The sequence below is a fragment of the Phaseolus vulgaris genome, chromosome 6 (genome assembly GCF_000499845.2).
Source record: "Phaseolus vulgaris cultivar G19833 chromosome 6, P. vulgaris v2.0, whole genome shotgun sequence".
NCBI lineage: Eukaryota > Viridiplantae > Streptophyta > Magnoliopsida > Fabales > Fabaceae > Phaseolus > Phaseolus vulgaris.
Window position 1 is genome coordinate 2,616,036 of NC_023754.2, and position 13,605 is coordinate 2,629,640.

Consider the following 13,605-nt stretch of genomic DNA (forward strand, 5'->3'; position numbering starts at 1 on the left):
GAATAGGTTTTCAAAAACATTTAACTCTTAAATTTCATAAACTAAGTTGATGTAGATAATGATTTCAATGTGCAAAATTCTATAATTAAAATCAATTTTAGTTAAATACATGTAAGTTTTATTGTTGTGTTAATAAAACTTGTTTGAAGTATGATTAGTAGTGATCGGTAGCATCTCCGTAATAAAATTATAATACTTTGATATTATATTGAACACGAATTACAAGCCTAACATAAGAAGAAAAAAAAGATTTAATATATATTTCTGAGTCTAAGCCAGTGTGTTTTCCAAATCCAGAGTGAGGATTTTCCATTACGTTCACACGTTTGACTAATATACCAAACGACAGAAAGCCCACAAAAAGAAGATGAAAAACCACCATAAATACCAACCTCAGTGCACAACTTTCTTTCCCTCTTACTCTAACCAAACCTTAAAAAGCAAAAACCAGAAGAAGAGAGTTTTTTTGCCTTCTTCTTTCCTCCTTCCATCACTGGCCATGACCCAAACCATGTCTGGCCCAAATGATTGGCTCCAATTCTACAACCAAAATCTCACATCATCAATCCCTGACTTCGCCGTCACACCTACCACCACTACCACGGCTACCGTCACCGCACCTTCTGACTTGCCTAATACCAGTCCCTCAGCTTCAACCCATTTAGGCGCAGAAGGCCGCGTGGGAAAACCCACGCGCCGCCGCTCTCGAGCCTCACGCCGAACTCCGACCACCTTACTCAATACAGACACCACAAATTTTCGAGCCATGGTCCAACAGTTCACCGGTGGCCCGAATGCACCCTTTGCACCAAGCCCATCACCAGGACCTCAGGCCTTGCCAAACCTCTTGGGCTTTGGGTTCCCCTCTCGCCCTATCCCTTCTCTAAGCCCATCACCCCTTCTTATGTCATCATCACCCCCTCTAGGCTACCACCACCTTCAACAACGAGGCCAACCTCATCAACCACAACAACAACAACACATGTTTCAGCAGCAAAACCAACACTACAATCTGTACAGCGATGGTGGCTCACAAGGTGAACACCACCAGCACCACAACAACAACAACATGTTTTTCCAGAGACTAAGCAGCAACCCAATGAGTCCTCCAACAAGCAATGTTGTTGTTAGCAATAACAATCGTGACGGGGTGGTGGATTTGGATCAAGGTCCCTTCTTCCCAAACACTTCTTCTTGATTGATTGATTGATTCGAGTGCGTATTTGGTTCACTCGTTAGATGCAGATCCTTGGTTTGGAGTGAAATCGAAATTACACATCAAAAGTTTGGAAACGTAACATGCAGTTCATCATCATCATCATCATAATCAGAAGAAGAAGAAGAAGAAGGAAATTGAGCACAGCCTTCTGAGTTGTGAGGTCAAGTTGTTGTCCCGTGGGAACACGGGTAGCAGTTTTTCTCTTTGATCCGCATGCTAAGGTTGGAAAGTGACACAAAGCAGACAGTTAGGTGCTAACTTGGCCAGAATTGTTGACCCACCAATGTAGAATATTATCATCTACTACTCTCTTCCTTAGGGTTTTTTTTTTAATTATTTATTGTTAATTTCTTATGATGATATTGCTATAGTATTACTACTATATTATTACTGTTATTTATTAATTTCATACTTTTTGGTGGGATTGGACTCTCTTCTAGATAACCTTTGGATGGTGCAACCACTTTCTTTACTTTATCTTTATACTTGATTCATTTGTTACATTGTTTCTTTTATTTCCTTACTAGGTATCTGTGTAAAATTTATCAAAATAAAATTAAATAAATGTATTGAATGATAAAAGTTAAACAAAATTAATAACTTCCGTTCCATTAACTATCCACAAGTAAACACAGGACGCGCTGCAGTGAAAATAACCATTCACTAACATATATATATATATATAATATATCCTAAAGCCACTAACATAATATAATATATAAATAAGTTGAAATTTCCACATTGGATTAGATAAAAATATTTCATTGTATATAAGTAGTGCAAATCTTATTCCATAAATCTATAAATTGATTTTATGATATTGAGTTACACTTAAAATCCACCTTATAATAATTTTAAAATTTACTTTTTAAATAGTAAAAATACATTGTTAAACATATTTTTAATATAAAAAAAATCATTGTTTAAAAATTGAAGAGGGGGTAAGTGGGTCGCCGTAGTTGGCATGGCAAGGAGTGCTAAACTTTTGACAAAATTGTGTGTTGACTTGGTTATTTGTGTTTGTGATACGAGCGTATCTTGGTGCTGAGTGTGTTTTACGTGGATTCGTACACAGCTGCCAAATGGGGTTTTTCATCAAAATGCTTCAATTTTATTTCGTAGTTACAAAAAATGCAAAAATATAATTATTATAAAATTAGATACACGGACTTAAGTTATTAACATCTTGTCACCACGGGACAATTTTAATGTAAACTACATTATTAAGGATAGGTGAATTGGTATATTAGAAATTTAAATCTGTAAATTTTATTTTTTCTTAAATCACTAAATAATATTGAGCAACAAGTAAAAACATGTCAATCAAGGAAAAAAATACTGAATAAAAGAGAAAAAACAAAAACTTTTATACTAGTTTAATTTTAGTCAAACATCCAATTTCAATCCAAAAAATTTAATAAATTTTAAAAAATAAAATTATAAATGCTTCACACTAAAAAAAATCATTACAAGAAAATTATTAAATAGAAATCAAATTTAAAAACAAAAAAAAATTAATTGTTATATTGACTAATTTACTTACTATTTTAGAGATTAAAAAAATATTAGTATCGAATTTAATTTATATTATTAATAAATAGTTTCTAAATTAGTATTTAATTAGCTATCAAAGTTTTAACTACCAACTTTAGAATCTAAGTAATTGGTAATTAAACCCCCGGTAGATAGTTAAATATTAATGTAAAAATTAATTTAGATACCAATAATTTTTATAGTCTCTAAAATAATATCTAATTTAATGAATATAACTAACTAATTTTTTCTATAAAATTAGTTTTTATTTAATTATTTTTTATTAGTGTACGATTCTTCAAAATTTATTTAGAAGAATCACAAAATGTATGGGTTAAAACCTATTACACCACAACACCAAGACTAGGTGTTACAAGAAATAAAAAATAAAATAAAATGAAATTCAACCATACATTAATTCCAAATCTTAAAAAATTAAACATTGGAAGATAATTAACCAATATGTCATTCAATATGATTTTCTCTAGGAAGCATGCTTCAATTGAAAGTAACTTAAAATATCTTTTCTACTAAAACACTATTTCTTTTGAGATCTCTTGGATTGATGCAATATACATGTTTGGTACAATAAGAATTAAATCTCTTAATGCCAAAAGGTATGACGTTTTTATAATATTTTTATAGTATACTACTCTATATGGAATCGAGTTAAGTTTCTTATAAGAAAAAATACGAAGTTTATAAAGTTACATAAACTTTGTCATTTATGTAATTACCCACAAGAAAGAAGTTTAAAATTCTATTAAACGTTGTAATACATTGTCTCATTTTTTTAAAATTCTATTATACGTTGTAATACATTGTCTCATTTTTTTTCATATTTGTTATATGAGCTTTCACTTTTATTGTGCATTTGTTATGATCTCATGACTTGCTTAACATATTTATCCGTTTATAACTTTGATTATCGGTTTAACTTAACTATTTGCATCATAAAAGAATTGGAGATTGTTGATACCCAGATGGTGTAACCAATCTAGAACCACTAAATCATCCTATTAAGATGTGATGGAGGACCATCTTCACTACCAAGCCATCATACACTCAGCTAAGAGCAGAAGAACAACCTCAGAAATATACATAAGAAATTTCTGCCTTAGCTTGTATAAATTTGTAAATAGTAGAATAGTTTTTCTTTTGACTTTGTATTTCTGAGCCAATTTTTAGAATAGGTTAAAAATAAATCAAAGGCACTCTAGAAACATTCATTTAACATTTAAGCAAAGGTTTCTAGAGCACCTAAGGAGCATGGATGGTCATGAGCATGAATTTACCTTCACCATAGTTATGTTTAACTTAACTAAGGCGAAGGCATTCAAGAGGCATGATTTAGAGACTCTTAAGCTTATAAATAAGAGACTCCTCTCCTGTAAATCTTAGACTTGGAATAATGAATTGTGTTTCTAAATTTTCAACACATTTCTTTCCAATTCTCTTTTTGCTAGATGCTCTCAAGCCTAGTCCAACCTCAAGGAAGTTGGCCTAACATCTTCCTTGAACCTTGCACCTAAACACACACCTATTCATCAACTCCTCCATTTCCATTCGGTGCAACTATCCCTCAAGTCTTTCCTTGCCCTCAACATCCTTCCAAACACAAGAACACAATTGTATCAAGATGTTTTGATGATAATAAATATAGATTGTGACTCATACATGTTCTTTATTATTATTAAAATATGAAAAGAAGAATAGGATAAATCCCTTATATATATTGAACACATATGATTATGTTTATAGAAAAAAAAGAACATATGGGCTAAGCCCATTATATAAATAGAAATATCTAACAATATTTATAATATCTCATAATATCTAACAATATCTAACACTCCCCCTCAAGCTGGTGCACATAAATCATATTTACTCAACTTGTTACAAATGTAATCATTCCTAGGCCCTCGTAAGGGTTTAATAAAATATTCGATAATTGATCGTTTGAATTAACAAACTCAGTTTGATATCTCCCGATATAATCTTTTCTTGAATGAAATGACAATCAATCTCAATATGTTTGGTCCTTTCATAAAAAACTGGATTTGAGCTAATATGAAGAGCAACCTGATTATCAAATATGAGTGTCACTTGAGTGACCTCTCGAAATTGCAATTCTTTAAGTAATTGTTTAAGCCAAATAAGTTCACAAGTAGCCGAGACCATAGCTCTATTATTTGCTTTTGCACGAGATCTTGCCACAACACTTTGGTTCTTGCTTTTCCAAGAGATCAAGTTATCACCAATGGAGACACAATAACCGGAAGTTGATCTTCTATCAGATGGAGATCTTGCCCATTCAAGATTTGAATAACAAACGACTTTAGTATGATTATTGCGACCATATAACAAACCTTTTCCAGGAGAGCCTTTAATATACTTTAGTATACGAATGACTGCATTCTAATGGTCTTCACATGGAGAATTAAGAAATTGACTCGCCACACTAACTACAAAGGAAATATCAGGACGGGTAACAATGATAGTTCAATTTTTCAACTAATTTTCTATACTTCTCAGGATTTTAAAAAGGTTCCCCCTGATTGGCTAGATGTTTGACTTTGGGATCCATGGGAGTATCAACAGATTTCAAATTCATCAACCCAATTTCCTCCAAATATCCAATGCATATTTTCTTTCAGAGATTACAATAACAGTATTGGATTGTGCTACCTTAATCCCCAAGAAATATTTGAGTTTGCCAAGATCTTTGGTCTGAAAGTGTTTTCAAAGGTGTTGTTTTACTTGTGAGATGCCATGGAGATCAGTGCTTGTAAGAACAATGTCATCAACATATACTACAAGATAGATACACTCAACACCCGAGCGACGATAAAATATTGAATGATCTGCTTCACTACGAGTCATACCAAACTGTTGAACAATATTGTTGAATTTTCCAAACCAAGCCCTAGGAGACTGTTTGAGGCCATATAAGGATTTGCGAAGACGACATACTAATCCAGAAGACTCCCCCTGAGCAACAAAACCGAGAGATTGCTCCATATAAATTTCTTCTTGCAAATCCCAATTAAGAAAGACATTTTTGACATCCAGTTGATAAAGAGAGCATTGTTGAAAAACATCCATGGCTATGAATAAGCAAACAAAAGCCATCTTTGCCAATGGAGAAAAAGTATCACCATAGTTTAAACCAAAAGTTTGGATATAACCCTTAGCCACAAAACGAGCTTTGAGACGATCAATAGTATCATCAGGACCAACTTTGATAACAAAAATCCACATGCAACCAACAAAAAATTTCCTAGATGGTAAAGGAACAAGTTCCCAAGTTCCATTATTCTGAAGCACATTCATTTCATCAAAGCATGTCTGACGCCAACCAGGATGAGTTAAGGAATAACCTATATACACTACAACATTTTTGGCTTTAGACCACACAGGCCACAGACATAAAAGTGTTGCCTAAACATAGTAAAGACCATGATTTTAGCAGAGTGACTTAAAATATACAAGAAAACACGGTCCTAAAAGTGTTGATACTTTAGGCCATGGTTATAAAAGTGATGTGAATGCAACTACAAGAATACATGATTCTTTGACATTCTTAGGAGCAACTTGAGTTGGTCATGAAATGACACTTTACTTAGAATTGGATCAATGTTCTAATTCAAGAACTCACCAAGACTTTGCACCAAACCAAAGCTCATATGGAAGTCCATATATTGTCAAATGGAATCAAACACAAGGAATGAAGAACAAGAATTGAAAGCTGGACAGAATTGAAATGCTAAGCTACTGAACCGAACAGAATCAAAGAAACAAAGCTGGAAACACAAATTTAAACGGTGCAAATGAAAGGAAAGACTAAGAAATTAAAAAGCTGCCAAATGAAATTTGAAGAAGAAGGAAGAAGAACACTTATAGAAGAAGCTTGCTGGATTTTGAGAATTGGAGAAGCCATTCATGCCACTTGGTTCCTTGTTCCAAGATAAGTGATGGAGTGCCGCCACTTGAAGCTCACCATTGCTCACAAGATAAGGCAAAGGAAGAAGAAGACTCAAGACTCACAATTTCTCTCTAAATTTGAGTATAGTCTCTCTACTTCAAAATTCCAATCTGAATTGTACAAGCTAAGCACCTTTATTTATAGCCTAGAGGTGCTGAAAAATAGGTGGGAAATTTCAAATAAAACTCATTTGAAATTCCCACCAAAAACAAGTCACATGGGAGGTGTGACCTTTTTCTACTATGACACCTCCTAAAAACTACACCTACACCCCCTACTAAGTCACATGGACAAAGTGACTCTCTCTAATACATTCACACCTATTTATTTAATATCCACACCTCCTACAAGAGTCATTCAAATGATGCTCTTTTATTTAATGCTTGGCCTTGCCCCTCATGGTTTGGACTTGGGCTTCTTGGGCTTGGGCTTGGGCTTTGGGCTTGGGCCTCATCTTTTGCAAAGACTAATAAGAAGAACTTTAAATGCTTTGGCCCTTGTCCATTTCTTCTATTGATAACATCTTTTTGATTCTCATCAAAAAACGTTAACACTTTAAGCCACGGTTATTTACGTGTGGCCTTTTAGATTAAAAAAAATACAAAATAAAATCCAATTTTTGCGGAATTTTTCTTCTTCTTCCCTCTCTCAGTGACTAAAAAGCGCACCTCTCACTACTCACCTACGTTCTTTCTTACGAACTTCTCCTAAACATCTCCGCCGTTCTCCCTCAATTCTCACGTTCTCATTGCATTCTCCCTCACTTCTCACATTCTCGTTGTGTTCTCCCTCACTTCTCACCTTCTGACCGAGTGTTTCCTCACTTTCGAGACCTTCTCACTACACGTTCTTCACCATTGACAACCTAGACTGGACGTTCTCACTGTCGTTAGTTGGGCTATCTCACTCACTTCAGGTACATTGTATCTCACTCGCTCTTAGGGTTTTGATTTTTTGGTTTTGTTTGGTTTGATTGAATTTTGTTTTTGTTAGGTTTGTTTGAATTTTGTCTGTTTCATTACTTTCATTTAATCTTTCACGTTTTGTTAAGTTTAATTTGGGGGTGTATGTTTCTTTTCATAGACTGTAATTTGGGGCACAAGTTCCCTTTTTCGTGAATTGTAATTTGGAGGACGAAGAGGGTTCTTTGAGAAATTTTTTATAAAATAATTTATGTCATGGAAAATGATTAACATGCATGCTTACTGCAATTTATGTCTTCTTAGACCATGTATTGGTTGGGATTTTCTATTTGATTGGATTCGACATGTTTTCCTTGTGAGGTTCATTGTGATTGAAGCATATATCCAAGATTCCTGTTCTTTGCTTTGGTGTGCTAACATACCTCATCTTTGCTTTGTTGGATTCAGTAACAACCATGTATGTAGGGAAAACTAGAGAATTTGACAAGGAACTCTCATCCCTATTTAAACTTCTTTTTACATGAGAAAATGATTTCCTTGGGATTGAAATGTGTGGACTCAAACCTTCTTGCCATTCTTGTTTTTGTTGAAGATGGATGAAGCTTATTCTCTACCTATTCTTAGTGTGTTTGATGTAGAAAATAGCTAGTTTGCTTTGAAGATTGTAATGTGTTTTAGATGATATTGTATTTAGGCTAGTGTGTGTTTAAGGTTGCCTTTTGCTACATGACCTATCCTAGATACCTAATCAAGGTAGTAAGATCAAACACATAAACTGATCAAATGGTTTTAAAAAAGCTTTTTAGAGTTTTCTCCAAAATTAGGATACTGCACAAAAATAAATTTGTTTCTCTCTAAAAAAATAGGTTTATTTTTGGTTTGCTGAAAGGTTTTTCGAAAGTTGGTTAGGGCACCCAAAATGCAGTTCAGTTAGTTATTTCAGTTAAGTTGAGTTGGCGGTTTTCCTGAAAAACAATATGTTTGTTTTTAAATCAACCTGTTGTTTTTATAACAACTTTTTAACTGGTTTTTGAAAAGTGGTTAGAAACTGTTTTCTATAAATTGAAAAGTCTTTCTCACATGAAAAGTAGTTGAGCAATCACGATTTTGAAAGAGTTTAAACACCTTCTGTGTGAGAAGAAGAATTGAATTGAGTTTTTGAAAGGTTTTCCAAAGGGATCTTCAAGTGTGCTTGTTCTAGGAAAACCTTGATCTTGGTGAAGGTGCTGATGCGGTTCTGCAGCAATTGAACTACTGGTTTTGAGTTCTTGCATCTTCTTTTCAGGTGTTATCTTTCCTTTATTCTTGTTTGTAAAGGTGTAAGTGTTAGTCACTCTTTGATAGGGTTTCTTGGAGTGCAAGGTGTGCTGAAATAGGGTTTTTCAACTTTGTTTGTATTGTTCTTGTAGGTTTCAAGAACTGTTGTGTTGTAATTGTTTGGAATTGGTTTTTAGTGGATTTCACCTTCGAGTGAGGTGAAGCTGGATGTAGCTCTTTATGAGTGAACCAGTATAAACCTTGCTTGCATAAATCTTCTCAACCCTGCACTCGTTTCTGGTTTTTGTTTAATCCGTCAAGAACGAAATCTGTTTACTTGAAAATAAACCTGTTAATTCTGGTCTTAATAAAAACTATTCTTAGTGATATGGAAAAGTGGTTCAATCATAAACAAAGCCTTTAACATAAGCTTGTAATTGATTAAAGGAAGAATAGTTTTCTTCATTAAATCCTTGATAAAGATTCATTGTCTTTAAAAGCCTTGTGTTGAATACTTTTGATTGTTCTTTTGGCATATTTTGTGTTCTTCAAAACTGTTAAAAGTGAACCAATATGCTTTTTCCATATTTCACTGTTTGATCTCAATTCTGATTTGAATATGTTTTGCTTGTGTTAAAGGGTTGTGCATAATCAATCTGTTCATTCTAAAAACAATCTGTTCTTTTTCCTCTAATAAACTGTAAAATAGTTTGTGGTTGCGAAAATTTTATAACTTCAATTCACCCCTCCCCTCTTGAACTTAGACACTAATATACGCAACAATTGGTATCAAGAGCTAGAGCTTGTATTTTGCTCAAGTGTATGCATTATGTCTGAGTTTAAAATGCCTTTTGCTGAAGGTGCGTCTATTAATAGACCTCCTATGTTTGGTGGTGTGAATTATGCTTTTTGGAAAATTAGGATGAAGATCTTCATGGAATCTATTGACATGGGTATTTGGGATGCAGTGGCCAGTGGACCTTTTATACCTACGCAGGTTGTTAAAGATGAAACAGTGAAGAAGCCTTGGTCTGATTGGAGTGAAAGTGCAAGGAAAAAGGCTCAATATGACTCTCTAGCCAAGAACATCATCACCTCTGTATTGGATATGGATGAATTCTTTAGAGTGTCCCAATGCAACTCAGCTAAGGAGATGTGGGAAGTGCTGGAAGTAACCCATGAGGGCACAGATGATGTGAAACGTTCAAGGAAGCATTCACTCATTCAAGAATATGAGCTGTTTAGGATGCAACTAGAAGAGAGCATTGCAGATATGCATAAATGGTTTACACATATTTTGAATCATCTCACTGGTCTTGGTAAGGTCTTTGACAAGGAAGAGCTCAACATAAAAGTGCTGAAATGCCTTGATAGGAGCTGGCAGCCTAAGGTAACTACAATCTCTGAATCCAAAGATTTATCCAAGATGTCTACTGCTGCACTCTTTGGAAAATTGATAGAACATGAGTTAGAACTCAAAAGATTGAAAGAACAAGAAACAACAGAGAAAAGAACCAAAGGAATTGCCTTAAAGACTACCATGGAACATGATACAAGTGAGGAAGAGAAGAATTTTGAACATGATGAGACCTTGAGTCTGCTCACCAGAAAATTCAGCAGATTCCTTAAAAGGAAGAATTGAGACAGAACTCAACAAAGAAAAAGGTACTCAAAATCCAATGACTTAAATTCTTCTAGTTATACTTGCTTTGGTTGTGGCAAACCAGGTCACATAAAGGTTGATTGTCCAAACAATCAAAACAAAGAAAAATCAGCAAGCAAGAAGAGTGAAAGAGGCAAAGAAAGAAGAGCTTATATCTCGTGGGAAGAGAATGATGTATCCTCAACAAGTGATTCTTCAATTGGAAGTGAAGAAGCAAATATGTGCTTCATGGTGAATGATGAAGGATCAGTATCTGATTCGGTAAGTGATTTTTCAACTGATTCTGAAAGTTATGATCAGCTATTAATTGCTCTTAAGGAAACACATGATGAAGCAAATAGATTGGCTGTTATATGTAACAAACTGAACAAAGTAAATAGGGTACTTGATGGAGATCAAGATCAAGACGAAATAGAGGCCAAAGATCAAAGACAAGAAGAGGTAGAGACCTTAGTTGAAGAAGCTCAAGGAGACACTACCTTACCTCAAAGGCTTACAAGGAGCAAGTTTAGGAAATTAGGAAGTAGTGGTAGATTGTTTTCTCTTTTTATAGTGTCTTTTGTAAAATGTTTAGATACATAGTCTTTAGGAAGGTGCTTAGAGGGAAACATTAGACACCTCTTTTGTAAAGCATCTTTAGGCTTTAGTTTAGAAAATTCTAGAAGCTTAGGAGTGAGCTTAGGAGGGGGGGCGTGAGGTTAGTAGGGGCGTGAGCTTAGGAGGCTTTTGGGTAGCTTATGGAATAAGCTTTGTAAGCTAATGACCGGCCCTTACTCCTATAAAAGGAGGGCTTAAGTCCTTCATAATTTAGATTTGATGTTTGATGATGGAGATCAAGCTCAAGTGGACATGGAGGCCAATCATCAAGAGCAAGAAGAGGTTGAAGCTCAAATGGAGGACGTTCATGGAGTTCAAAGTCCACCTCAAAGGCTTACAAGGAGCATGTTCAAAGCTTTAGGAGCAAATGGACGTTTATTTTCTCTTTTTGTAATTTCCTTGTTTGAAGGTGCTTGGAGGGAAACATAAGAAACCTCTTTTGTCAAAGCATCTTTAGGTCTTTAGTTAGGAGTCTTAGGAGGGTGTGCGTTTAGTAGAGAGGTGTAGGAGTAATAGGGAGGTGCCAAAGTGAGAGAGGAAGTCACACCTTCCTCATGCTTGGCGCCACTTTCATAAATTTGGGGGGAATTTTGAATTTAATTTGCCTTGCATTTCAACACCTCTAGGCTATAAATAAAGGTGCTTAGCTTGTACAATTCAGATTTGAATTTTGAATTAGAGAAACTCTACTCAATTTGAGAGAGAATTGGAGAGCTTTGTGCCTTCCTCACTTAGTCTTATCTTGAGAGTTCATGGTTACCTCAAGTGGCGGCATAGCACACTCATCTTGGAGTCTCCATCCTCTAAGTGGCGTGTTCATCCAACCATTCCTCCATCTTCATGAGCTTTCTCTTCTCCTTCCTTCCTTCTCTTTTTATGTTCATGTATTAGCTTGCTTCCTTTGCCTTTTCCTTCTTCTTCATTTTTCTAGCTTAATTGTTCGATACATTTCTGTTCTTAAGCTTTTTGTTCGGTGCTTTTGCCTTTTCTTTCATTTTGTTCGGTTCAATTTGACAATACATGGAACTTCCACATGAGTTTGGGTTTTGGTACTAGTCTTGGTGAGTTCTTGATCATAGAACCTTGATCCAATTCTATCATAAAGTGCCTATCTCATATCCAACTCAAGATGATTCCTAAGAATGTCAAGAATCATTCATATTGTGCTATTGGAATCACATCATGTGGTATCATGAGTTTAGGTGTGTTCTTGTTTGATTTTTGAGTTGTGTTGCACTTTAATTTCAAGAGCTCTTTAATTCTTGCAATTTACTTTTCTGTTTTTAGGCTTATTTGTGTTTTATTGCTGTTTTCTTTATTTTGCCTATCATATGTTTGAGTATTTTCCTTTTTGAATCCATAGTCTTAGTCTTGTTTTTCCATAATTGTCATTACTTCTTGTAGTACTTTTATTGAATTTTTTTGTTTCTTGCTTTGGTGTCATATAATTTTTCTGAGTTTGATATTTGATCCTCTGTGCTTTTTCTGTTTTAGAATTGAGTTCATACTTGTATTCTAGACCTATACAAGTTCATATACATCATTTTCCATTATGTCTTTGCTAGTTCATAATTCTGTTTTTCATTCCTATTAGGATTCCTCTGTTTTTCTGAAAACATGCTTACTGTTTTTCCTTATTGCAATTGATTTAATCACTGGAAAATTCTGAAATTCTGGATTTGTGATCTTCAAAGTGTTAGAAAAGAATAGAAAAAAGAAGTACTCAAAAATTCAAAGTACACAAAAAATGATAAATAAAATACAAAAAGTGTACAATTCTGCCGAAAAAAATACGGTAATCTGGCAGCGATTTTGAAAAATTTATCTCAATTAATTGGCTTACTTTTTTTGCGTAATTCCAGTGCCATTTTTGAGCTAAGATCTTGAAGTTTCTGTGGTTAAAATTTCATAATCCAGTTCACTTTATATCGTTCCAGTTAAATCAGTGAACATCAAGCACAGTTTGCATAAAAAATATTTTCCAGTAGCTTGTTTTTGTTTTCTTCATCTACTCTAGTGCTTTTCTTTAGGTATTCTTTTGTGTGCCTACTTTTTCATTGAGTTCCTTATTTTCTTGCTTGTCTTTTGTTCATTAATCTTTGAGTTTGTCATACATCTAGTATTCCTTTTGTTATAGCCTTTTATTGCTTATACCTTTTCTTGTTTGTCTTCATTGCTTCATTGGTTTTGTTGTGGTTGGCTTTGAGATTAGTGTGCCTTGCTTTGACATCTTTCATTTGAGGATTCCTAGACCTCAAGATCAGCTTGGTGCAGGGACATTATTTCTTTGAGAGTGACTTCTTTTTCTAGCCAAATTCACTTCGGCAATTTGGTTGCCAAATTAATTTTTTTGTGCTAACTTTGTTTCTTAACTTGTTTGCTGTTTTGTGTTTGCTGTTTTCATTTGCAAATGGCTGGCTATTCAAGT

General features: G+C 34.4%; 1 protein-coding gene across 1 annotated transcript; it reads left to right on the forward strand.

The window, feature by feature from the left end:
* Nucleotides 1-289: 289 nt before the first annotated feature.
* LOC137830939 (uncharacterized) lies at nt 290-1,663 on the forward strand. The gene has a single exon (XM_068638356.1). The coding sequence runs from the start codon at nt 368-370 to the stop codon at nt 1,196-1,198; it is 831 nt and encodes a 276-aa protein (XP_068494457.1). The 5' UTR covers nt 290-367; the 3' UTR covers nt 1,199-1,663.
* Nucleotides 1,664-13,605: the final 11,942 nt, after the last annotated feature.